General features: G+C 36.7%; 2 protein-coding genes and 1 non-coding gene across 3 annotated transcripts; 1 reads left to right on the forward strand and 2 right to left on the reverse strand.

The window, feature by feature from the left end:
* Positions 1 to 8,774: 8,774 nt before the first annotated feature.
* On the reverse strand, positions 8,775 to 8,881 carry LOC127088683 (small nucleolar RNA R71). Its single transcript, XR_007790508.1, has one exon. It is a non-coding gene; the product is annotated as a small nucleolar RNA R71 (small nucleolar RNA).
* Positions 8,882 to 21,009: 12,128 nt separating this feature from the next.
* LOC127084505 (amino acid transporter AVT1I) lies at positions 21,010 to 23,936 on the forward strand. The gene is made up of 3 exons (XM_051024968.1): positions 21,010 to 21,249; positions 22,478 to 23,085; positions 23,208 to 23,936. Exons 1-3 carry the CDS (start codon positions 21,072 to 21,074, stop codon positions 23,715 to 23,717), a joined length of 1,296 nt encoding a protein of 431 aa, XP_050880925.1. The 5' UTR covers positions 21,010 to 21,071; the 3' UTR covers positions 23,718 to 23,936.
* Positions 23,937 to 25,920: 1,984 nt separating this feature from the next.
* Positions 25,921 to 26,863, reverse strand: LOC127084506 (glucan endo-1,3-beta-glucosidase). Its single transcript, XM_051024970.1, has 3 exons — positions 26,469 to 26,863; positions 26,081 to 26,381; positions 25,921 to 25,969 (listed from the first exon to the last, which is right to left on the reverse strand). The coding sequence occupies exons 1-3, from the start codon at positions 26,787 to 26,789 to the stop codon at positions 25,947 to 25,949; spliced, it is 645 nt and encodes a 214-aa protein (XP_050880927.1). The 5' UTR covers positions 26,790 to 26,863; the 3' UTR covers positions 25,921 to 25,946.
* Between the last annotated feature and the right edge of the window lie 986 nt (positions 26,864 to 27,849).

Consider the following 27,849-nt stretch of genomic DNA (forward strand, 5'->3'; position numbering starts at 1 on the left):
AAACTCAAACAATCTCTCACGTTTTTAAATTGGACGAGATAGAAAATTTATAGTGGAACAATATATTACTCCTCAGGTTGTAATAACGGTTTATTATTATTATTATTATAAATAAATTTAATTAATTTTGAAAAAGTTTAATAATAAATATATTTAAATTATATATGAATTAAATACTTTAATAATCAATGTATATAAATAATAATGTTTTTTATAATAATAATAATAATAATCGAAGAAAGCATCAAAATAGAGAAATATTTTAGGGAAATCTGTAAGAATGGGATTTTTATTAAATAGAAAACTCAAATGAATGCTAGAATGAATGTTGCGTTAGTGAAATGCTAAGTGTTAGCATTCATTAGCAAGAGTCGACAACAAGCCTGTGTCGACTAAGGCTTTCCGACTGACATCTTAAGACGTGGTTTGGAAGAATCTCAATAGCAGATCTTGAGATAAGACTTGGAGGAGTCCCGGGAACAAACCTGGGTAAGTACTCGACACCATGTTGAGGAAACCAAAGAGGGAGAGACTTAACACTATCAACAACTACCTTCGGGGAACATGCAATTACTAGTCGCTAAGAGCATTTGGAGAACGTGGGATAATGATTTTCAAAAGTTTCAAACTGCTGACTACGTGGCAGTATATTGGACGATGAATTGCATTTAGTAAACTGTCGGAAATAGTTATTTTAAATTTAGTATATATAGCAGACTCATATGTTGTAATCGAGGTTGCAAATTTTATATACTTGATAACGCGAAAATGTATCGTATATTTGCCTTGATTTACATTCAAAAATTGTACCGTTTTCATTTATATTCCGATTATTCCGCAAGTGTTCAAGTTATTTTTACAGGTATTTCAATTCCCATGCTTAAATGAGCAAAGTATAGAAAATGAAGGAAAAGAAGAAGAAACAAAAGAGAAACAACAGAAAAATCAGAAAATATGAATTTGGTGAACATGACGACCGTCACACACCATCATGATCGTCACGCTACCCTTAAGTGTGACGAATGTTGGTGATTTTAGTATCACCCATGATTTTAGTAGTAATGAGATTTACTATAGGCCGATGCAATTATGCGTTAAAGCTTGGAAACGAGTTAGGAGTAGTGCGGAGTGCACGCTCGTAGAGCCAACGTGTAATTGACTGCAAGTAATTGAAAACGGGGTTCCAAGGGGCGTAGCCCCTGGCGGGGTGCGGGGCAGCGCCCCGCTGAGGTTCCAAGGGGCGAAGCCCCTGGCGGGGTGCGGGGCAGCGCCCTGCCGGGGTCCAAGGGGCAGAGCCCCTGGCTGGGGTCCCGCTATTACCGTTTTTCTTGAACGTTTGAACCTTCCCAGCCGTTATTACCGTTTTTCTTGAAAAGGTATGACTTTTCGTTTTCAGTTTTCGTTCTCCTATAAAAGGGGGAAATCTGGCCTCGGTTTAGGGTGACACACAAAAAACCATTCTACGTTCCAGAATCTTTCTTTTGCCAGAAACGTTCTTTCTTCAAGAATTATCCCCACAAAGATTTCGTGAACCCAGGCATAAATAGGGTCGAAATACTTTGTTCGGAAAGTGAACGAACACGATTCTTCGAAGATTATCCAGGATTATCAATTAATTATCTAACAAACGAACAAAGTAATCATCTGATAATCATGGCTGGAGGAAACACCGTCAAGGAGATGACCAGAAATTTCGGAAAATTGGACAAGTTTCAAGGACAAGATTTCAGGCGTTGGCAGAAGAAGATGCATTTCATGTTGACAACGTTGAAGGTGGTGCATGTCCTATCTACACCGATTCCAGAAATTCGGGAAGATGACACAGTTGAAAATCTGAGACGCAGATCAAAGTGGGAGAACGACGACTACATATGCAGAGGGCACATTCTTAACGGTATGTCTGATCCCTTATTTGATATTTACCAAAACATAGAATCTGCAAAGGAATTGTGGGATTGTCTCGAATCCAAGTACATGGCAGAGGACTCATCCAGTAAAAAGTTTCTGGTGACTGATTTCAACAACTACAAAATGGTTGAATCAAGGTCTGTCATGGAACAATTCAATGAACTCCTCCGAATCCTTGGACAGTTCACACTACATGGATTAAATATGGATGAAACAATATCTGTCTCAAGCATCATAGACAAGTTGCCTCCTTCGTGGAAAGATTTCAAACACAATCTGAAACATGGAAAAGACGAACTGTCTTTGATCCAACTTGGAAGTCACTTGCGCATAGAAGAATCTCTAAGAGCGCAGGAGGATAACAAAGGAAAAGGCAAAGAAATTGCTGGACCCTCGGTTAATATGATCGAAGAGGGTGGTAGGAACGGTAACAACAAAAACAAAGGAAAGAAGCGTGCTTTCAAGGACAATAAGGGCAGTTTCGGTGCTAACAAGAAACCGAAATTAGAATGCTGGAAGTGTGGTAAAATAGGCCACTTCAAGAGGGATTGTCGCTTCGTTAAAAAGCACGATAACGCAAATGCAAGTGGTTCAGGAAAGGGGTCTAAGGACCAATCCGAAAACCAAGGTCAGAAATCAATTCGTGATTTGAATAGTTTAATTAAACATTCTGTTTCACTAAATTCTGAAGCATTTTATGTGCAGGATGATGCTACCGCATGGTGGATTGATTCTGGCGCCACTACACATGTTTGCAAGGATCGTTTCTGGTTCAAGACTTTTGTTCCAGTGGAAGATGGTTCTGTCCTCTACATGGGAGATGATCACTTCGCTCCCGTTGAAGGCAAAGGAAACGTGGTGTTAGAATTCAGTTCCGGAAAAACTATTACTTTGTTTAATGTTTTGTATGTTCCTAAATTACGAAAGAATTTAATTTCTGGCCCTGTATTAAATAAGCTTGGATACAAGCAAGTGTGTGAATCAGATAAATATGTATTATCAAAGTCTGGTGTGTTTGTAGGATTTGGATATTATAATAATGGTATGTTTATGATGAATTTGAATGGAGTTCCTAATGATTCTGGTTCTGTATTTATGTCCTCTTCGAATATTATCAATTCTTCGTTATGGCATGCTCGTCTAGGACATGTACATTATAAAAGAATGCATGAAATGTCTAAAGATAAATTAATTCCTAATCTTGATAAAAATGTAGAAAAGTGTAAAACTTGCATGTTAACTAAGATAACTAGGCAACCATTTAAAAGTATAACAAGGAAATCTGTCATTCTTGAGTTGATACATAGTGATTTATGTGATTTACATGCTACTCCATCATTAGGGCATAAAAAATATTTTGTCACTTTCATAGATGACACATCTAGATTCTGCTATGTCTATTTGTTGCACGCTAAGGACGAAGCCTTAGATAAATTCAAAATTTATAAAACTGAAGTTGAAGTGCAACATAATGTGTTGATTAAAACATTACGCACAGATAGAGGTGGTGAATATTATGATCCTGTGTTTTTCCAATCCGTAGGAATCATTCATGAGACTACGGCTCCTTACACACCTCAACAAAATGGTATGGCTGAAAGGAAAAATAGAGTGCTAAAAGAAATGGTGAATGCCATGTTATCTTACTCTAGTCTGAGTGAAGGATTTTGGGGAGAAGCCATGTTAACGGTATGCTATTTGTTAAATAGAGTTCCCAATAAAAGGAACAGAACTACCCCATATGAACTTTGGTATAAGAAACGACCCAACCTGACATTTCTACGTGTTTGGGGTTGTAGGGCCGTGGTTAGACTCCCAGACCCAAAAAGGAAAACTTTGGGTGAAAAGGGTGTAGCTTGCATCTTTGTTGGATATGCCGAACACTCCAAGGCCTATAGGTTCTATGTTATAGAGCCTAATGACTCGATCTCTATTAACACAATTATAGAATCGAGAGATGCCATATTTGATGAGAATTGTTTCTCCTCTGTACCTAGACCAAAGGACTCTATACCTATTTCAGATGAATCTCTAAGAGATGATCATTCAAATGATGTGCCAAGTCAAGCACTTGAACCCCGTAGGAGCAAAAGAGCTAGAAAAACTAAATCTTATGGATCTGATTTCCAACTATATTTAGTTGAGGGATCAAAGGATCAGATTGACACTCAATATTATTATTGCTATAGTATTGAAGAGGATCCAAGAACGTATGATGAAGCTATCAAGTCTCGAGATTCTGCTTTTTGGAAAGAAGCAATTAATGAAGAGATTGGCTCTATCATGGAAAATAATACTTGGATACTATCTGATTTACCACCAGGTTGCAAACCATTGGGTTGCAAATGGATCTTCAAAAAGAAGATGAAAGTCGATGGTACAATTGACAAGTTTAAAGCTAGACTAGTTATCCAAGGCTTCAGACAAAAGGAAGGGATTGATTATTTCGATACCTATGCTCCTGTTGCCCGTATCACTACTATTAGATTGTTGATTGCCTTGGCGGCTATTCATAATCTAGTGATTCACCAAATGGATGTCAAAACAGCCTTTCTGAATGGTCATTTGGAAGAAGAAGTGTATATGAAGCAACCTGAAGGTTTTGTAATGCCTGGTAATGAACATAAAGTGTGTAAACTAATTAAGTCATTATATGGGCTAAAACAAGCTCCGAAGCAGTGGCATCAAAAGTTTGATGAGGTTGTTTTGTCCAATGGTTTCATTCTAAACCAAGCTGACAAATGTGTATATAGCAAATTTGATACATCCGGTAAAGGAGTTTTCATTTGCTTATATGTTGATGACATGTTGATCTTTGGCACCGACCAAAATCAAATTGATATAACAAAGAATTTCTTGTCATCAAAGTTCTCCATGAAAGATATGGGAGAAGCGGACGTTATTCTAGGAATTAAGATTAAACGGGAAAATAAAGGGATTGTAATTACGCAATCTCATTACATTGAGAAAATGCTCAAGAAGTTCAATTGTGAAAGTTGTTCTCCAGTAAGTACTCCAATGGATCCGGGAGAAAAACTTATGCCAAATACAGGTAAACCTGTAGATCAACTCGAATATTCAAGAGCTATAGGCTCTTTGATGTATGCTATGATTAGCACTCGACCGGATATTGCTTATGCGGTTGGAAAGTTGAGCAGATTTACGAGTAATCCTAGCCGGCATCATTGGCATGCGATAACTAGGGTATTCAAGTACTTGAAGGGTACAATGAATTATGGATTGTCATATATGGGATTTCCTTCGGTGTTAGAGGGTTATTCGGATGCTAGTTGGATAAATAATGCTGAAGATTCATCCTCTACAAGTGGATGGGTGTTCTTGCTTGGGGGAGGTGCTATCTCATGGGCTTCCAAGAAGCAAACATGTATAACTAGTTCCACAATGGAATCTGAGTTTGTAGCATTAGCTGCTGCTGGTAAAGAAGCAGAATGGCTAAGGAACTTGGTATACGAGATTCCGATATGGCCTAAACCGATATCACCAATTTCTATCCGTTGTGATAGTACTGCCACATTGGCTAAAGCTTATAGTCAAATATACAATGGAAAGTCTAGACATTTGGGTGTCAGACATAGTATGATTAGAGAATTAATCATGAATGGGGTGATATCTATAGAGTTTGTTCGGTCGCAACAAAACTTAGCTGACCACTTGACGAAGGGGTTAGCTAGAGACTTAGTAAAGAAGTCGGTAATTGGGATGGGATTAAAGTCCATTTAAATCTATTAGCTTTGATATACCCAATTCCCTTCTAATATGACGTTAGAAGCAGAATTCAATGTGGAAAGATCATAGTTAAAGATTGGAGCAATTATATTTATCTTCCCAGGGTATGTGCTCAGACCTGCAAGTGATGGTTAGGTTGAAGTATATCTTCTTAATGGTTCTTTTGAAAAATTGTAAATGCAGGTACAAGATTAAAAGAATCACCTATGTAAGCATGAAGTTTTGCCGCTTCAAGAAGTTTGGACTTGGCTTCCTATATGCTTATTAATGGATAAGGACACATGGCTTGTAAAGTGTCAAGTATGAATAGTAGAGTATTGTAAGAAACATATGTGTACTATATCTTCTGACATTCAAATGGATTGACGGGTTCAATCGCTATGACACCCAGATTTTCGAGTGTTTGAAATGTGTATTTGTACTAAAATGAAAATTCAATCGCAAGACATTTTCGTTTATGCATCTGTTTGATTGTAATATACCCTTATATATTTTATTGTATATATTAAGTAAATCAAGGATTACACTAAAATGGGGGGGATTTGTTGGTGATTTTAGTATCACCCATGATTTTAGTAGTAATGAGATTTACTATAGGCCGATGCAATTATGCGTTAAAGCTTGGAAACGAGTTAGGAGTAGTGCGGAGTGCACGCTCGTAGAGCCAACGTGTAATTGACTGCAAGTAATTGAAAACGGGGTTCCAAGGGGCGTAGCCCCTGGCGGGGTGCGGGGCAGCGCCCCGCTGGGGTTCCAAGGGGCGAAGCCCCTGGCGGGGTGCGGGGCAGCGCCCTGCCGGGGTCCAAGGGGCAGAGCCCCTGGCTGGGGTCCCGCTATTACCGTTTTTCTTGAACGTTTGAACCTTCCCAGCCGTTATTACCGTTTTTCTTGAAAAGGTATGACTTTTCGTTTTCAGTTTTCGTTCTCCTATAAAAGGGGGAAATCTGGCCTCGGTTTAGGGTGACACACAAAAAACCATTCTACGTTCCAGAATCTTTCTTTTGCCAGAAACATTCTTTCTTCAAGAATTATCCCCACAAAGATTTCGTGAACCCAGGCATAAATAGGGTCGAAATACTTTGTTCGGAAAGTGAACGAACACGATTCTTCGAAGATTATCCAGGATTATCAATTAATTATCTAACAACGAACACCACAAGGCCATCACGACCGTCACGTATGCAAAGTCAGCGTAATGGGTTTCAAACAAAAGTGATCCACGTCGCCCTCAACTCAACCCAGTCTTCGCTCCTTAAACCACCTTCCCGTGAATCCCTCATTCAACTAAGTCCTCCTTACTTTTCTCAAGCACGAAGACCAAGAGGGATTATAAAAGAATGGAAGTTGGAAACTTCCGGGGATCTCTCTCATCCTATCTCTCTGCCTTTTTTTCGCTCCTGCAATTTTGTTTTCACGTTATTTTTCTTCAGCAAGCATTATTTTCTTTGACAGCAATTTGTTTACTTTTCGTTCAGAGCTTTGATTTTTCCCTTTTTCCTTTCCGTTTTCCACTTAGCCAAAAGTAGTAGTTTCCTACATTGGGGAACTACTGCAACTTAGTTAGTTTAGTTTAAGCATTTGTTTCGAAGAAGCAGAATCCTACCGACCTATGGAGGACTGCTCAAGTACTTCAAGATTCAGCCTATTCAATTAATCAAAGTTTCAGGTTTTTAATTCAATTATTATTATTGCTTTATTATTAAATAATCATGTTTGCTTTATTGTTAAATTGTTTATGTTCGTCTATGTTTGCATTATTTAACATGTCCGGCTAAACTACCGGTATCGGTATGTAAACAATTTAATCGGTGTAAACTTCTTTTCTCAAATAATCTTTTTGGCTGTGGTTTTTAATTTGAATTTAACTAACTTTGTCACGAGAGTGAGAAGCTATTCAATACGGTTTTGCCACGAGAGTGGGAAATTAACTAAGGTTAGAACCGACAATCGCGAGAGCGTGATGGTCGGACTGGATAGTAAAAACTAGGCATTGATTTTAAAAACAGCGAGAGCACTTTAAAAGCAATTAGAACTTATTTATTTTCAAAGAGGAATTTTAACTTCAAATGGGACAGCGATAGCGTACATTCTGACTTAAAAGTATAGTCCGAGTCAACAATCACGAGAGTGTGAGATAAAGCCTTTTAAATGTGTATTTTCCACTGAAAGGTATTTGATAATTAAAATATACACCAGTGGCTTATCGAATCCTTGACAATTAATGTGTTGCATACTAACATCCCCTCATTAATATTTTCTTAAAAACTTAATTTTCTTTAGATTTAATTTTTGTTGAACCGAACCTCTAAAAACCATCGCCTTAGCTAAACATAGTAACATCGATAGCATTAGTTTGACCATCGGTCCTTGTGGGTTCGATATCTTTTAAAACTAAACGACTAGACTGTGCACTTGCAATCAAGTATCCGATAGACTATATTTTATATACAGTCACGACACAGGTCAAGTTTTTGGCGCCGTTGCCGGGGATTGATTTAGTCGAATAATGCGACTCTTTCGTTGCGCAGTATCGACTAAGACAAAAACTAATATCCTTTCTCTTATTTCTTGATTGTATGCCAAGTAGTTGCTCACAAGGCGAAAACCTAGTACCACCAATCGCAGAATTAGAGCGTTTCTTATATTTAAGACGCTTGATACTAGAGTACGAACGGAGGTACAATATTCCCGCTATCATCATTCCTACTACTGAACCAGTTAAAGAACCAACCATGGCTGCAGTGGGACCACATAACCGTCCTCCTAAGTTCTACGCTACCCCATCCCAACAAGAACCTCATAACAACATTGCTGCCCCTGCTATCGATCGAAACGAGTTCGAGTTGAAACCCTCATTGTTATCAGCTGTCCAACAACATCAATTTGCTGGAAATCCTACGGACGATCCTAATGAACATTTGACCAAGTTTGTGCAGTACGCAGACACTGTGAAGGCGAATGGTCTATCTCAAGATGCGATAAGACTATGTCTTTTTCCTTTCTCTCTAAGAGACAGAGCTTGGGCTTGGTTGCAATCCTTGCCATCTAACTCAATCACTACATGGGAAGAACTGAAGAACGTTTTCTTAGCCCGATATTTTCCGCCGAGCAAAACTGCTATGCTGAGAGCTCAAATCAACGGATTTCAACAAAAAGATGTAGAATCTCTCTACGATGCGTGGGAGAGATACAAAGACATGATGAGGATGTGTCCACATCACGGTCTCGAAGACTGGGTGATCATTCACACATTTTACAATGGGCTTCTGTACAACACGAGATTAACAGTAGATGCTGCCACGGGCGGTGCACTTATGGACAAGCCATACAATGAAGCCTATCAACTCATTGAAAACATGGCCCAAAAACGTTGCCGATGGGGAGGTGAAAGAACTCCAGTAGAAAAGTCCCAAACAAAAGGTGGAATGTACGAAATCAGCAGCCTTGACCATGTCCATGCAAAGGTAGATGCCCTTGTTCAAAAGTTAGACAACTTGACCATAACACCCGCAACCACCGTGGCTGCCGTAACTCCAAATTGCGAGTTATGTGGAGTTCCTAGACACACAACACCAGAATGTCAGATATTAGTAGGAGTCTTCACTGATCAAGTGAATTATTCTCAAGGAAACCCTTATTTGAATACCTACAACCCAGGTTGGAAAAACCATCCTAACTTTTCGTACAAGAATAACAACGCCTTGTATGCACCTTGCCAAGCGCCTGCTGTTCCACCTGGATATCAAAAGCCAACTACTAATGCTCCTAACATTCCTAGGAAGTCCAACCTTGAATTAATGATGGAAAGTTTCATAGCTACCCAATCTCAAACAAACAAAGACTTCTTGAACCAAAACATACACACTAGTGAGCAACTTAAGTAATTAGCAAACAAAGTAGACGCTTTAGCCACCCACAACAAAATGCTTGAAACACAAATTTCACAAGTGGCTCAATAACAAGCATCTACTGTTGCTCTTGCTGGCACATTTCCTGGACAGCCACAACCTAATCCAAAAGTACATGCAAATGTCGTTATATTGAGAAGTGGAAAAGAACTAGACGGACCCGTAGAACCAAGACTTCAAAATCCTGCCATGTACCAAAAACCTGACAAAACAACAACTAAGAAGGTAAGTGAACCGAAGGAGAAGGATGATAATACTCAAGAGGCCGAAGAGAAAGAAAAACCTTATGTGCCTCCACCACCTTAGAAACCACCCAGTTCGTATCCTCAAAGATTCGCAAATTCTAAAACTGCAGGGCAATTTAAGAAATTTGTTGAACTTCTGAAGCAACTGAATATCACAATACCCTTTACAGAAGCTATCACACAAATGCACTCATATGCCAAGTTTCTTAAAGAGATCCTATCCAATAAGAAAAAGATCGAGGATAACGAAACAGTTACACTTACTGCTGAGTGTAGCGCAATGATCCAAAACAACATGCCTCATAAATTGAAAGACCCAGGTAGTTTCTCCATACCCTGTGTCATTGGAAAGTTCGTCATAGACAAGGCTCTATGCGACTTAGGAGCCATCATTAGTGGAATGCCCTTATCCATCTGTAAAAGGCTCAACATGGGAGAACTAAGACCAACCAAGATGTCTGTTCAACTAGCTGACTGCTCAATCAAATAACCTATTGGCATACTAGAGAATGTTCTAGTACGTGTAGGATAATTCTACATTCCTACCGACTTCATAATCATGGACAACAAAAAAGATGCCACTACACCTATTATATAAGGAATGCCATTCTTAGCCACCGCCGGAGCCATAGCAGACGTGAAAAGAGGCAAGCTAACATTCGAAGTTGGAGAAGAAAAAGTTGAATTCATCTTGACACAATTCTTACAAGCTCCAGCTATAGACGATACTTGTTATCTACTTGATGTGATAGACGAATGCGTAAGAGAAATGGAGATGCAAGAAACCACATATTCTGATATAATGAAAATCCAAATCCCTCCAATCTTTGAAGATGATAATTGGCGTGAACCATACCAAAATGATAGTCTAAGAGAATGCTTAGCACTTACACCTAATCACATGCCATGCAGGAAGAAACCAGACTTAGAATTAAAAACACTAACAAAGAACCTAAGATACGAATTCCTAGACACTGAACTCAAAAGATCAGTAATAGTCAAGGCATGCTTAGGATAGACTGAAACTAAAAAGTTACTAGATGTCTTAAGAAAATATCCAACTGCGTTAGGCTACAACATCGCTGATCTAAAAGGAATAAGTCCTTTTATCTGTATGCATCACATTATGCTAGAGGAAGATTGTAAAACCTCTAGAGAACACCAGAGAAGGATCAACCCAATCTTAAGTATTGTAGTCAAGGATGAAGTAAAGAAGTTATTAGATGCAGGAATCATATATTCGATCTTCGATAGTCAATGGGCTAGCCCCGTTCATGTAGTACCCAAGAAAGGGGGCGTTACAGTTGTTAAGAACGAGAAGGGAGAATCTATAACACAAAAATTTGTGACCGGAAGTAGAATGTGCATCGACTATAGGAAACTTAACAAAGCCACTTGAAAGGATCATTTTCCTCTACCTTTCATTGATCAAATGCTTGAACAATTGGCTAAGCATTCCCACTTCTGCTATCTAGACGGTTATTTAGGATTCTTTCAAATTCATATCCATCCTGACGACCAAGAGAAAACAACCTTCACATGCCCTTATGGTACATTTGCTTATCGACGAATTCCATTTGGACTATGCAACGCTCCCGCAACATTGCAATGATGCATGATGTCAATCTTCGCTGACTTTATAGACGACATTATGGAAGTCTTTATGGACGATTTTTCTGTTTATGGGCAGAGCTTTGAAGGATGTCTATCAAACCTTGAAATGGTACTTGAAAGATGCGTAAAGGTGAATCTCGTATTGAATTGAGAGAAATGCCATTTGATGGTCCAACAAGGAATCGTGTTAGGACACGTAGTATCTGATAAAGGAATTGAAGTAGACAAAGCTAAAATTGAATTTATAGAAAATCTTCAACCTCCGAAAACCGTACGAGAAATACGAAGCTTCTTAGGACACGCCGGTTTCTACCGACGCTTTATCAAAGGTTTCTCGAAAATTACCAAACCACTGACTGGTTTATTAATGAAATACGCTGACTTTATCTTTGATGAGAAATGTTTAAAAGCGTTTGAACAATTAAAAATAGCTTTAATCACCGCACCTATCATGCAACCTCCTGACTGGAGATTACCATTCGAAATCATGTGTGATGCGAGTGACTATGTCGTAGGCGCAGTGCTAGGACAAAGGAAGGATAAAAAACTTCATGCGATTTACTACGCAAGTAGAACCTTAGATCCTTCCCAAATGAACTACGCCACCACTGAAAAGGAACTTCTAGTTGTTGTGTTCGCTTTAGACATATTCCGTTCTTACTTAGTAGGAGCGAAAATCATCATCTATACTGATCACGCTACTATTAGATACTTGCTAAGTAAGAAGGATGCGAAACCAAGACTCTTAAGATGGATCCTACTCTTACAAGAAATTGATTTTGAAATAAAAGATAAGAAAGGTACTAAGAACGTAGTAGCAGACCACTTATCACGAATCGAAGGAAATAAGCCTAAACAAGTTCCAATCAATGATGATTTACCTTACGAACAACTTATAGCCCAAATGGAAAGCGACATGTCTGAGCTAACCTTAAATGATACCGAAATAGAAGAATCCGTGGAAGAAATTCATAAGAATATAACTCTGCCATGGTATGTTGACTTTGTCAACTACCAAGCTGCTGGAGCACTTCCACCGGACCTATCATACCAACAAAAGAAGAAATTCTTTCATAATCTAAAACAGTACTACTGGGATGAACCTCTGCTTTTCAAGAGAGGTGTCGACGGCATTTTCCATCGATGTGTTCCCGATGATGAAATAGATGATATAATCTCTCATTGCCATTCCGCTCCCTATGGTGGGCACGCAAGCACTTCAAAAACTTAGGCTAAGATCCTACAATTTGGCCTCTTTTGGCCTACTCTATGGAAAGATGGTGCTCTATAAATTGCGACCGGTGCCAGCGCACTGGTAACGTTTCAAGACGCGACGAAATGCCACAAACAGGCATCTTAGAAGTGAAAGTCTTTGTTGTTTGGGGGATTGACTTCATGGGACCATTCCCGTCTTCTTTTGGTAATAAGTACATACTCGTAGCTGTCGATTACGTTTCAAAATGGAACGAGGTTGTAGTTTCTCCGACGAATGACACACGAGTAATGATTAAGTTGTTCAAGAACGTAATCTTTCCTAGATTCGGTGTGCCAAAACTAATAATTAGTGACAGTGGCTCCCATTTCATATCAAATATCTTTGGAAAACTTCTTCTGAAGTATGGAGTCCGACACCGTGTAGCAACACCTTATCACCCACAAACCAGTGGGCAAGTCGAAGTTTCGAATAGAGAGATCAAACAAATTCTAGAAAAGACTGTTGGAATATCTAGAAAAGATTGGTCATCTAAACTAAATGAAGCTCTGTGGGCATATATGACAACCTACAAGACCTCAATAGGGACCACACCCTTTAAACTAGTTTATGGTAAATTATGTCATCTCCCTGTAGAGTTAGAACACAAAGCTTATTGGGCAATTAAGACCCTAAATCTAAATTATACTTCCGCAGGCGAGAAGCGAATTCTAGACATTCACGAATTGGAGGAACTTAGACTAGACGCCTATGAGAATGCCAAGATATACAAAGAACGAACTAAAAATGGCACGATAAACGTATATCTAGGAAAGAGTTTAATGTCGGCGACGTAGTGTTACTATTTAATTCAAGACTTAAGCTTTTCCTGGGAAAACTTAAATCTAGGTGGTCAGGTTCTTTCGAAATTACTAAATTTTTAGAAGCGGTGCGATAGAAATCAAGGGTAGAAATAGTGAACCGTTCATTGTAAATGGGCAGAGATTAAAGAATTATCATAATATTGACAATAAAGACTATTCAAATAGTCTAAGACTTATAGAGCTGCCCGCTCAACCCCAAAACTGATATATCGCGACGTTACTGTCGAACTTACAACATTAAACAAAGTGCTCGGTGGAAGACAACCCACCTCTTTCTAATTTGTTATTGATTTTGTTATTTTTATGTTTTTCATTTTAAGTGTTTTCTTTCTTTGTTTATTACTTTTATTTTGATCCCTTTCCTTGATTCTATGCAGTAACGTACTTGTTGTTTTTCGTTACTAACTTAGTAGTATTGGCTACTGATTAATAGCAAACTTAAAACTAGTTAGTAACTAATTTTCTCATGCAACAAGTAGATACAATTTTCAAAGAAGACGTTATGATTATTTAGCACAGAAGGATATGGCTTTATCCATATATTATGATGGACCTACCATGGATAGGCTAGGTATCCACGATAGTATCTTGTTTATGTTTAACCAGCTAGGTTGGGAGAATGCTGCTATTAAGAGAAGGCATGTCATATACCAAGAGCTTACCCTAGAATTCCTTAGCTCCTTAGTTTACATACCCGAGCATGGTTACGGACTCAACAAAAGGTTGATTTCCTTTAGGCTATTTGGTATTGATTTCACTTATAACCGTAGAGACCTTGCTGACCTTCTAGGATTTCCTAGTGGCCCATTTGTATTCACTACCCGCCAGGAGGAATTAATCAATGTATTGACTTGGATTACTTTTGGGGTAGTTTAACTGGAGATCACCACCCTGACCCGCACCATATGCACTCTGATGCGATACACAACCCTGCTATCCGTTACTTCCACAAAATACTAGCCCACACCCTATTTGGAAAAGAAGAGAACAACACTTTAGTGTCAAGGGATGAACTTTTCATCTTACTCTGTGTTGACCAAGGCCGACATGTCAATGCTGTAACATTCATGATGGAAATATTTGTTTACCTTACACAGGACAATCGTGCCCCGATCCTAATAGGCGGCCTAGTGACCATGGTAACTGATGCTATTGGACTTAGACACCCACTTAACAAGCGTACACCTTTTGGACCCATCCGGACCATGGATATTGACTTTTGCTTCGACCGAAGAATTTTAGGAAACCTTGGACCGGACACTTTTGACTACCTAATTAATAATGAAGTTGTCCAGCTCTTTACCTTAACAAACCATGAGAGAACGAGTGTTCATAACCGTAATAACTGGCTATATGATTTAGATGAACATCACATTGCTCCACCATCACCTCCTGAAACACCACCTATTTATGAGTATTTTGATGATCCTATCTCTGTTGATGAATCTGACCATGAAACCCCTCCAAACTACTATAATCTGAATGAACCAGAAATTCCATCTTATGCCAAAAATCTGACCACAATTCTTACCCGTTTGGATGGTTTCTGTACTGAAATTACTAATGTGAAAGATGAACTAAAAAGCATGCGCCTTGATGTCTTAGGCTTAATGGATGTCACCGTCGAACAGTTTGATCACTTGAACCAGGCTGTAGCTTCTTTAGGACACCACCGTGGCTAATTACATCGATCGCTGAATTTTCCTACTCACATTAAAGCAATGAGGACACTGCTTTGTTTTAGTGTGGGGAGGGAGCACTTTAATGCTATTATTCTTTTAATACTTACTGTTACTTTTAACTTTAGTCTTTACATTTAATGACAATTGTTATTTCTTACTTTTATGAAGAAAAAAAACAATTCTGTGATCAACTTAATTTACCCCTGTCAGTTCAATTTTGTTACTTTTACTGCTGTTACTGTCTTGTTATTTTGTTTCCATACTGCTGCTATTGTTTTGTTACTCTGTTTCTATACTGTTACTGTCTTTAATTTCTACTAGTTATTATAATGTTTATTTTTTCTATGATACTGACAATATGATTTGCTCATAACATGCAAACAGTTAAAAACTAATGTCAGTAGTCATAAAGCATGCATTCAATTTTTCCATTTTTCCTAGGCAAAAATATGACTGTTGGCATGTGACGCTTGTTACATGAACGTCACGACCGTTACGCGTCTTACGACCGTAACAGGTACGTGACGCTCGTCACGCCCCCAAAGTGTGTGTTCTCGGTTTTAATTAAAACAGAGATGCACTATCCTTTTCTTCTTCCTCGTCTACTCATTTCTGTTTCCTTAACCGTCCACCCACACCATAATCGTCCCACTCACACCCATTTATTTCTCCATTAATCCCCAATTATTCACTCCATTACCCCTTCCATCACTTCCTATTTAAACAGAAACAAGTGAGTTTTCTACAACTCACGAAACCCACTACGCTCAAACAAAACCCACTTCTTCTATTCCTAATCTCAATTTGCATACACCATGGCCCGTCAAGAGAGACCTGCTCCCGACCTTTCAACTATCATATTCATAGAGGGAGAGGCCGGTGAACGGCGAAGAGATAGCTACCTCGGGTACTATCAATGCTCAGTTCAACCCACGAGGTACGTTGATAATGATTGTCTAAAGGAGTTGGGGCTTTTAGATGGCGTGGGATGGATGCTGAACATTTATGGTTTAACGTAGCTCTGCACCAATCCACAACCAACATATGAAGCTTTGACCCTGGAATTCTTGAGTTCATTCTCCTACATAACACCTCCTGGTGCAACTCAATTTCTCACCGGACTCTCCACATTCAGAATGTTCGACACTGAGTATTCTTTGAACCAAACACAAATAGCCCAAATACTTGGTTTCCGAGATGGAGATGGAGTTCACTGTCGTATCCCTGACGGATGGCCTGAAATAGCGTTTGGAGTATGGCACAGTCTTACCAATGTTAACGTCACAAGCTGGGATGCACTCAATGCAACATACATTCACAACCTGTCTATCAGATATTTCCACCGAGTTTTAGGACACACGGTCTTAGGAAGAGTCAACAACCATAAAGTAAACTCTAAGGAGCTTTTCTTCCTTCACTTTGTGTTCACTTCGCTGGCATTCAATGCTACCCCGTTCTTTTTGGCCAACATCCAGGCTAACTGCACGAGAGGCAACACAACATTCTGTTTTGGAGGAATCATCACTTCCATAGCATTGGGCCTGAATCTGGGAGATAGGCTTGCTAACTTACCTTCCTTGACGGTCGAGTTCCTTAATATTGACTATTGCCTCTCCTCGCACCTTATCAAAATCAGAGACGACGGGAGATATCACCCTGTGGTTTAGAACAAGATAGTCTGATGCGTCATTTTGCCTAACAGGAATCATATAGATCCGCAGAACATGGCAAATTGGACTTTTGATATGAATTCTCCTGAGCCCATTGAAGAAGATCATAATAATAATGGAGCTGATGAAATTGAAGATGAGCTGGACCGGCAGGTGCACCAGCCTATACCTGTTGAGATCCCACATCTACCTCCTGAGCATGCTGTAGAGACATCTTCCCGAAACCAACGAAGAAATGAGCGCCGACCCGCCACCATGGAAGACATCTATGTTGAGATGTTACGACATAACCAAAGGACGGAAGAGCGCCAAACCGAAATGATGCAAGCGATCCAACAAATACAAAGAGACCAACATGACTATGCAAACTGGCATGACCAAGGGATGGCGGAACTACCCGAAGAAATGCGTGCCTTGACACATCGTGTTGATGCCATCCAAGAATACACTTAGCATGTGGGTTTGGACCCTAACCAGCGTGGTATAAGTGAACGGGCACGAGCAAGAGCTAGAGCACGTAGAGCCCAACGTCGTGGCGAATAGTAGTGATCCTCCTGTTTCTCCCTTTTTCTCACTTTATTTTGTCGAATTGAGGATAATGCTTTGTTTTAGTGTGGGAAGGAATCCTTACCGTTTCGTTTATTTGCTTCTTTATAATTAGACCGTTTTGTTTATTTGCTTCTTTCTAATTAGCCATAACAATTTTTTTTAATGTTAAATGCATACTTGATACCGTCCTGACACCTTAGATCTCTCACTTTTACGAGATCAGTTTGAATACCCATTATACCGATACCTTAAGTTTCCGTTCTAGATTAACCCCTATTAGTTTATACTAGCAGTTAGCACCATCTTAAACACAAACCATGTGAAGAGCCGATGAATATAAGTGATTGATACCTACGAATTGAGAAGATCCTTCATACTTTTGCTAATGAGAAATTGAAAATGCACCATACAAACGGTTGCAAGATATACAAAAGGAAAGAAAAACCCGTTGTCGGTTGGTTCAGAGGTACCTGGTACTTGACTCGGTAGGGAGAACTACGGTTCGATCCCCCACAACCTTCAATTGGGATATATAAAGGGTTACCACACTCGTGTACCAGACCCCATGCTAAAAAAGGATCAAAGTCACTAACCGGCTACTTCACTAAGTGCGTGTAAAGGCAAAGGGCTTAATGTGATTGCGCTAGAATGAAACCGGGTGAAATAGAAACAAGAAGCATTAGATTGGGCTATAATAGCATGATTCAAACTGGTTTGTATAGAGGAGAGATTTATGTTAATGCTTGTTGCTTGTGTCGTTACTGTATCTTTTGTGTTTTACTTGAGTATCTGTTATTCTAGTGAAATACCTAACAATCACGTATGAAATGGAAATGTGTCATGTATTCGCGTTTAACTAGTGTTTCGAATTTTATACTGATTTTTTGCTTGAGGACAAGCAAAGATTCAAGTATAGGGGAGTTTGATAACGCGAAAATGTATCGTATATTTGCCTTGATTTACATTCAAAAATTGTACCATTTTCATTTATATTCCGATTATACCGCAAGTGTTCAAGTTATTTTTGCAGGTATTTCAATTCCCATGCTTAAATGAGCAAAGTATAAAAAAGGAAGGAAAAGAAGAAGAAACAGCAGAAAAATCAGAAAATATGAACTTGGTGAACATGACGACCGTCACACACCATCACCATCGTCACGCTACCCTTAAGTGTGACGAACGCCACAAGACCATCACGACCGTCACGTATGCAAAGTCAGCGTAATGAGTTTCAAACAGAAGCGATCCACGTCGCCCTCAACTCAACCCAGTCTTCGCTCCTTAAACCACCTTCCCGTGAATCCCTCACTCAACTAAGTCCTCCTTACTTTTCTCAAGCATGAAGACCAAGAGGGATTATAAAAGAATAGAAGTTGGAAACTTCCGGGGATCTCTCTGTCTTTTTTTTTCGCTCCTGCAATTTTGTTTTCACGTTATTTTTCTTCAACAAGCATTATTTTCTTTGACTGCAATTTGTTTACTTTTCTTTCAGAGCTTTGATTTTTCTCTTTTTTCTTTCCGTTTTTCACTTAGCCAAAAGTAGTAGTTTCCTACATTGGGGAACTACTGCAACTTAGTTAGTTTAGTTTAAGCATTTGTTTTGAAGAAGCAGAATCCTACCGACCTGTGGAGGACTGCTCAAGTACTTCAAGATTCAGCCTATTCAATTAATCAAAGTTCCAGGTTTTTTATTCAATTATTATTGCTTTATTATTAAATAATCATGTTTGCTTTATTGTTAAATTGTTTATGTTTGTCTGTGTTTGCATTATTTGACATGTCCGACTAAACTACCGGTATTGGTATGTAAACAATTTAATTAGACGGGATTTAATAATAATCGGTGTAAACTTCGTTTCTCAAATAATCTTTCTGGTTGTGGTTTTTAATTTGAATTTAATTAACTTTGTCACGAGAGTGAGAAGCTATTTAATACGGTTTTGCCATGAGAGTGAGAAATTAACTAAGGTTAGAACCGACAATCGCGAGAGCGTGAGGGTCAGACTGAATAGTAAAAATTAGGCATTCGTTTTAAAAACAGCGAGAGCACTTTAAAAGCAATTAGAACTTATTTATTTTCAAAGAGTATTTTTAACTTCAAATGGGACAAGGAGAGTGTACATTCTGACTTAAAAGTATAGTCCGAGTCAACAATCACGAGAGTGTGAGATAAAGCCTTTTAAATGAGTATTTTCTACTGAAAGGTATTTGATAATTAAAATATACACCGGTGACTTATCGAATCTCTGACAATTAATGTGTTGCATACTGACATCCCCTCATTAATATTTTCTTAAAAACTTAATTTTCTTTAGATTTAATTTTTTTTGGACCGAACCTCTAAAAATCACCGCCTTAGTTAAACATAGTAACATCGATAACATTAGTTTTACCATCGGTCCTTGTGGATTCAATATCTTTTAAAACTAAACGACTAGATTGTGCACTTGCATTCAAGTATCTGATAGACTATATTTTATATAAAGTCACGACACAAGTCAATACTTTCTCTAAAGAACTTGAGTACCCAAGGCAAAGTGAAACAATTTAGATTTTCTTTGTATTTTTTTTTATGTTTCCTTAATTTAAACACTATTTTCTTGTCATTTACTGTATTTATTTAATATTATTTTCTTTAAACTTCTTTTACTTTAATTCAAACTTTATTATTGGTAAAGTTCACTTTTACACCCAGAAATTTTTAGTCACATCATACACATATTTTTTTTGTAAAAGTTTTTTTGCAAAATAATTTTTGAAAATTTCCAAGTTAATCTCAGATTTTCAAACGAGTTTCTCTCCCTACACCAGACAACTCTCAACCTCACAAGAATCTTACAATTTTTTATAACCTTTAATCACTATTGGTTGTCACGCATATATATATATATATATATATATATATATATATATATATATATATATATATATATATATATATATATATATATATATATATATATATGGCTTACGCATGTAATTGGTACGGAAGAGTAATAATCACCACTATTGATTCACAATGAAAAAATGGGTCCAATTTACAAAAAAAATTCCAACGCTTAATTGTTTAAAACTCAAATAATCTCTCACGCTTTTAAATTGGATGAGATAGAAAATGGGTTTAACGGTGATGCACTAACAGTGTAAAAAAGTTTTACACCGTCATCCAATATAAATATATCATTTTGTCATGTCATATCATTTTGACAGTTTACACTCCCAATGCACCATCCCTTTTCTCATAGAAAATTGATAATCAATGTATTTAAATTCAATTAATTTTGAAAAAGTTTAACAATAAATATATTTAAAAAGTTCGAGTCTGGATTTTATTATTATTATTATTATAAAAAAATTCAATTAATTTTGAAAAAGTTTAATAATAATTTTTTTAAAATTATATAAAAATTATAAATTGTGGTTGTAAATGAAGTTTCAATTTAATGTTTATCAATTAAAGGGTGTCTACATGTAAATATTGATTAAAATAATGTCCTTTTATCCTATCATCCTCTAGTATAATTCTAATACATTGAATTAGGATTATTAATTGTAAAAAGATAGAGACTACACACGTGTGTGCACGCACGCACTCACTATAAAACATAAGAAAAGTGCAAATATCCAGCAAATATCACGAGACACATTCACCTTCTTCTAGAGTAGTAGCATATGGCTGTAGAGCAAGGTGATAGATATTCCTCCATTGAAGCACCACTTTTGAATGATGAAAAAGTGAATGATGGAAACACTACTACTACTACTAAGGATCAACAACACCTCACGGTTCATCATGTGGCTAACGCTTCTTCATTCAAGACTTGCTTCCATCTACTCAATGCTATCTCAGGTTCAACTTTTATTCTCTCATCAATAATTTGTTTTTTTTCTTCATATTTTTATTTAAAAAATTATTAAAAAATATCTCAAGATTAACATGAATTTGAATAACATATTATAAAAATAATTAATTATGGAATCGACTTCACACAATTTAAGAAAATTCGATTGTAATTGTTTAAACACAATCGCAATTACAAAAGTGAGAACTAAAAACGCCCATTTGAAAAAGAATTTAATTTTCTCTATAATGAAAAATAATTCTAACTTTTAAATTTATTTACTATAATGTTTTAATTTTGAGTTTATCTTTTTTCTTTGGTAGAAAGATTTTATCTTTTTTTATCAACTTTATAATTTTTATTTAACATGTTTAAATATTGGAGAGTCAACTTTTTATAGATAAAAAAATATGTTTTTCAGAGTATGAAAATGTATAATAAATGTGAGTGGAAAGTGGAATATTTTTTTATCAACCAAAGTATTTAGTATATGTATTTAGTCTATATTTGAATAAAATACATTTAAAAATATAAAAGTATTTAAAATTAACAACTAATAATTTATAATATTGAAGTCAATTTTTAAATAAATTTATATTTTGATATTTTAAATAAAATTAGTATTTTACACATATTGTTCTCAATGTCCATGACTACTAATGAATTGCACCTCTAATAAAAGAATATATGCATGCGTGCTTCATCGAAAAATGGGTCTTTTGTTTATACATTACACTATATATAAGTAGCAATTATATATATATATATATATATATATTCATGCGTGCTTCATCAAAGAATAAAATATATGTTAATATCCAGTCTAATTTAAAAACCCAACAAATAAAGCAACATTGATTAAATGTGTACTTTATGAACAGTTTAAAGTTTAATTATTTTAAACTTTTATCCTCTAGAAACTATATGAGTATTTTATTCTATAAGATTCCTACTTTGGTTTTCATTTTTGTCTACACTCTTTTGCAACTTTATGTGAATAATATTCCACTGTCTCCAAATGATAACTACAGAGAATGAGGTATTGCTTTCAAGGCTGTGCAGATAACGATATGATATCATTTTGTTATTTTGTTTCCGCAATGATATCAGATTGTAACACAATATCTGCGACCACGAGCACAATTTAAAACTCTGATATAAAGAATAAAATTACTATCAACATTTTTCTTACATTTATTGAGATATTTAAATGTCACTAAGATATTATTTTTTCAGGAGTCGGCATTGTTTCTATACCATATGCCCTAGCATCAGGAGGATGGGTAAGCATATTTCTGCTATTTACAATAGCCCTAGCATGCTGTTACACAGGTACATTGGTTAAGAAATGCATGGACATGGATCCTAATATCAGAACCTTTCCAGACATAGGACAACATGCATTTGGATCGAAAGGAAGGTTAATCGTATCGATAATCATGAACTCCGAACTGTACTTAGCAGTAACAGGTTTTCTAATTTTAGAAGGGGACAATCTAAACAAACTGATACCGAATGTGGAAATTCATATAGGAGAGTTGAGTATTGGTGGGACAACAATGTTTACTATGGTTACTTGTCTGGTTATTTTGCCTACTGTTTTGTTTGAGGATATGAGTTTGTTGTCTTATGTTTCTGCCGGTGGTGCTTTGGCTTCTTCGATTTTCATTGTTTCGTTGTTGTGGAACGGTGCGATCGATGGAACTGGTTTTCATGGAAAAGGAAGGGTTTTTAATTGGAGTGGAGTTCCTTCTGCTGTTAGTTTGTATGCTTTTTGTTATAGTGCTCATCCTGTTCTTCCTACTCTCTACAATTCTATGAGGAACAAAACTCATTTCTCTGGGGTAAGTATTAAGCTGATTTAGTAGTTTTTTTCAATAAGCACTTATGCAATAAACATTTGTAATCTTATTGCAAATGTAACAAACACGCTAAACATTTGTCTAAATTTTTCTGTTTTTGGCAGGTACTAATTGTAAGCTTTTCAGCATGCACATTTGGTTACGCCGCCGCAGCAATTCTAGGCTACTTAATGTTCGGACAGGAAGTCGAATCGCAAGTAACTCTAAATCTCCAAACAGGAAAGTTAAGTTCAAGAGTAGCAATATACACAACCCTAGTGAATCCAATAGCAAAATATGCATTAATGCTTACACCAGTAATAAATGCAATAAAAATGAAGGTTTCATGCAACAAAAGGGTCACACATATGATTATTAGTACATCTTTACTAGTAAGTTCTCTCATTATAGCAGTCACAATTCCTTTATTTGGATACCTTATGTCACTTGTTGGAGCATTGTTAAGTGTTTCAGCTTCAATTTTAGTGCCATCCATTTGTTACTTGAAGATTTCTGGAGATTACAAGAGATTTGGAAGTGGAATGATTATTAATTATTCTATAATTGTAATGGGAGTTGCTATTGCTGTTTTTGGTACTTATAGATCTCTTATAGATATAATTCAGAATTTGTAAGTTGCATAAGTTTCATTGGATATAGCAGTTTTTTGTTTTCCTCCTATAGATACTACTGCTATAGTTTGAACTTTGGTTTGCAGTAAATTAATTTGTTTGTTTCTTGTTTAAACAAGTACTTTTGTTGTCTATATCTAGACAGCTTGCATTAACATTTTTTGAGGTAAATGTTTGTTAGAGATCTTGTTATGATGAATCAACATGTTTTGAGTATTCCAATGCTATGTTCTAAATTGTCTTTATCTGCTAAAAATTTGAATGAGCATGTGTTTAGTATTGAAAGTGAAAAGTTGTCATAGTAAAGAATCTTTGCTGTCTTACAAATGGGTACTTGCACCAAATGTGTGAAAAATAGTGGTTTGAGATTAAAACCATTTTTTTTTGGATAATTTGTGGTGTGTTTGGTTCCTAGGTTCAAAAGTTGATTTTGACAAAGTTAATCTTTGTTAAAAGTTGATTTAAGCTTTCTTAAATATTGATGTCCATAAAATATAAATTGTATTATATTTTTATTTTTAATTATCTATAAAATATTTAAAGATAATAATGTGAAAAATAATAAACCGTTGTATAACCGTCGTTTGTGAGAAAGAGAAGTTACGATTTAAAATAAAATTGAAAAGGGTATATTTGGAAGGAAAAAAAAACTACACCAAATTCATGTTTTCCCTTTATATATTAATATAGATAAAGAGATTGATTAGTTCTTGTGAATGAACAAGAAAAAGAAAAAGGAGAATATACATATTTCGAAAAGTTAGTTATTTGAAACTTCTAGTCTATTTGGATCGTGTAAAACTCTATCATTTGTTATTCATTACTACTTAAGAGAGATGAAGTTTTTGGTTTGAATACTTAAAGTTTGTCACACCTGTAATATTGATTCTCACAAATATTTGGGAGAATGTTTGAGTAGAAATGAGGGGATCTCAAATTAAGGGGGAGTTTGAGTTGAAATTTACGAGTATTATTAGGAAAATGACATTATACTGAGGAAAATCAAGTGACACCATAGTGTACTATTGACTATTTTTAATTTGTGCATTTTATATTCACCGAACTACTGCCTACCAGACGTAGGTGACAATTGCACCGAACTTGGTTACTGATTCCTTGTGTCTTTTATTTAATATTTGCTTAACTGTTCATCGATTAATTCAGTCATCTTGTCTCACACATTGTTTCAACCTTGTGTGCACTACAACAAACAAGACCTTAGACAGCGCTTTTTTTAGCCTTAGACAGCGCTTTAAAGCGCTGTCTAAACCTCCGCTGCTAAAGGTTTAGACAGCGCTTTTTTAAATCTTAAAAGCGCTGTCTAAGCCCCCCCCCCCTTAGACAGCGCTTTGGCCAAAAGCGCTTTATAAGACCCTCTTATTTTAAAATTTTTAGGTATACCTTAGACAGCGCTTTTGAAAAGCGCTGTCTAAGCCCCACCCCCTTAGACAGCGCTTTGGCCAAAAGCGCTTTCTAAGACCCTCCTATTTTAATTTTTTTAGGTATACCTTAGACAGCGCTTTTCAAAAAGCGCTGTCTAAGCCCCCCCCTTAGACAGCGCTTTTGCCTAAAGCGCTTTCTAATCCCCCCTTAGACAGCGCTTTTGTAACAAAAGCGCTGTCTAAGGTATACGAAAATTTTTGAAGCTTTTGTTTTAAACCACATTTTTTCCAGGTTTAGAAAAAATGTTTTTGAAAATTTTTGAAGCTTTTGTTTTAAACCACATTCATGCCAACCTCATGCCAACCCGCATAGAGTGCTTTAGAAACTTTTCTGCACATCTTCGAACACGGGTTTCCTCCTGCTTTTGCAGGGATTTATGCTTAAACGTATCAACACAATCTTGAAAGCATCTCTCCACTAGGTTATTATACATTCTCAAGCTGCAATGCAATTTTTAAAATAAAATTAGGTAAATACAATCAATGATTATACTTAAGTGTCCGTGAATGCATTTCAATTGAATTCATAAAAATATTGATTTTAACAAAATGGAAGCATCAAATGCTTTTGAAATCAGGAATCACCGAAACACATAACATATATTTAATCAAAGCATGAAATGTCATGCCAACGTTAACATCAATTTTCCATAATATAATATACAAACTAAATAACCAAGTACATGAATGCATAGTCACTACTAACTCAAAGCCACATCAACTGCATTTTCCCTCTAATATGCCTATGCCAATGCCAATACCAACGACCTTTTTCTATCTCCAAACATCCTCAGATTCTACAATTATCATGACCTGCAAAATAACAAAAACAAAACACATATTTATAAGCATACTAGTACATTGTAATGATCAATGTTAAAGAACATAAAAAGAGTAGGGCATTCATTGATTGTTGTTACTCACTTGGATTAACTGAAGTAGTAACACCGGAATGCGAGAAGTCGCAATTGTAATCATGTTTTCCATTAGCCTGATAGTAAGCATTCATCGCATAAGTGGCAATTGCCTTAACATTGTTGGCAGCATAACAAACTCCTCCCGGTTGGATCGGCCTGCAATCAATTCCTTGGCTGCAAACATAGTTTATATTCGCTTGTAATGCTCCAGGGCTCGCATCCGCCTTTGGCACACACCATTTCTGCCCTTCAACTACCGGACGCGGCGTTGGCGTTTTTCCTCCTCCTTTTACCGGTGCTACTGGTTTCTGCATTATTCATTCAAAATCAAAACACTGTTAACAATATTTCGCAAGATTTCAGCATCATAAATAAAAGAGAAAAAAGAACAAAACCTGTCCGTTACGCAGGATTCCAGCATCATAAACCGAAGAGAAATCAGGTTGAAAGAGTCCCCAATTACGTTCAGCAATAGGACCAGGTTTCTGATTCTCATTAAACAACGCAAAAATAAAAGTCTCAAACCGTCTATTCGGCATTAATGGTGTCCCTTTCCCTTCCGCCAAATGCCTAATCAACTGACCATTATAACTCTGAGCATTAGCCACACTACAAGCATCCCAACCATCACAAACAGAAGGCCAACCCGTTTCACCAACAGCGATATCAACATCACCATATCCAAGAGCCTTCATTGCCGAATGAACCGCGTCCATTAAAGCGTCGAATTGGTTTGTGTATAGTAGTTTTGTGTTCCTGTCGAATAAGCCACGGTTTGGTCTGAACAATGCAAAGTAAGACAGATGAATAAAGCTTCCAAAGAGATACCAACAGGTTAAAGTCATTGTAAACTTTGACTCGAAGTGACAATGTCATGAGTACCATATTAAGTAGAAAAGACAAATCAACGTGGTAATTAAGCATTAAGTTATCCCACATTATGAACTAGTCATTAAGGTAGCACTCTCCTCATGAGCTTCAATCATAAAAAGTGACATATTATTTCTGATCAAATAGAATTTAACATTATATCATGTTTTTAGCGTTAATTTTCTTTTTAAGTACTTTTATTGTTAATGTGTTTCTCTTTTTGTAAGCTCTAATATACATTCTGAAGAATCGGGAAAAACACAAATCTAAGTCAAAATCATCCTAACCAGATACATTTCATGGTATTTTACTATGTAAATTACGATGGCAAAGCAAGGATTACACTAGCACATTAGAAACGAAAGAAAAAGGGGAAACATAGAGAGAAACAATAAATAGAGATGATACAAGAAGACCAAACAACGCTTCCATTAGACCACACAATATTATTACACTAATTAGCGGATAACTAGTGGCACTTCCAATCTATAGTGGCACTATTTTGACCTACTGCCAGCCAAATAGCGATGCTTCACACATATGGAGTGACCCAGTTTCTGTGATGCCAAACTACCAAGTCAATAAATCACTTATCACAACACGTTTAGGGTTGAACGTGTTTAGTCATTATGGTTTCAAATTTTTATAAGACAAAGACATTTTTTGCAGCTAAGGAGTAGGAAAATGAGATTCATCATTAGACGATCATCCCTAATCATTGTAAGTCTATTTTCATGATTTCATTTGTAATAGTCATGAATCCCGTTAGGATGAGTGGTTAGTTTCCCTAGATTAAATTCCTCATAGATGAATTTCGCCAATATTATTAACCATGTGATACACCAAGTTTTGTTTATTTTTGTAAATGAACCCTCTCTTATAATGATTTAATTTTTGTTTGCATTT

This window comes from Lathyrus oleraceus, chromosome 5 (genome assembly GCF_024323335.1).
Source record: "Lathyrus oleraceus cultivar Zhongwan6 chromosome 5, CAAS_Psat_ZW6_1.0, whole genome shotgun sequence".
Lineage (NCBI taxonomy): Eukaryota > Viridiplantae > Streptophyta > Magnoliopsida > Fabales > Fabaceae > Lathyrus > Lathyrus oleraceus.

Coding starts and splice junctions, on each gene's coding strand:
- LOC127084505 (XM_051024968.1), top strand. CDS start 21,072: ATGGCTGTAGAGCAAGGTGATAGATATTCCTCCATTGAAGCACCACTT. Junction 21,250..22,477: donor TCTACTCAATGCTATCTCAG/GTTCAACTTTTA, acceptor TTATTTTTTCAG/GAGTCGGCATTGTTTCTATA. Junction 23,086..23,207: donor ACAAAACTCATTTCTCTGGG/GTAAGTATTAAG, acceptor TGTTTTTGGCAG/GTACTAATTGTAAGCTTTTC.
- LOC127084506 (XM_051024970.1), bottom strand. CDS start 26,789: ATGGACGCGGTTCATTCGGCAATGAAGGCTCTTGGATATGGTGATGTT. Junction 26,382..26,468: donor GAATCCTGCGTAACGGACAG/GTTTTGTTCTTT, acceptor TGAATAATGCAG/AAACCAGTAGCACCGGTAAA. Junction 25,970..26,080: donor TACTACTTCAGTTAATCCAA/GTGAGTAACAAC, acceptor GTTATTTTGCAG/GTCATGATAATTGTAGAATC.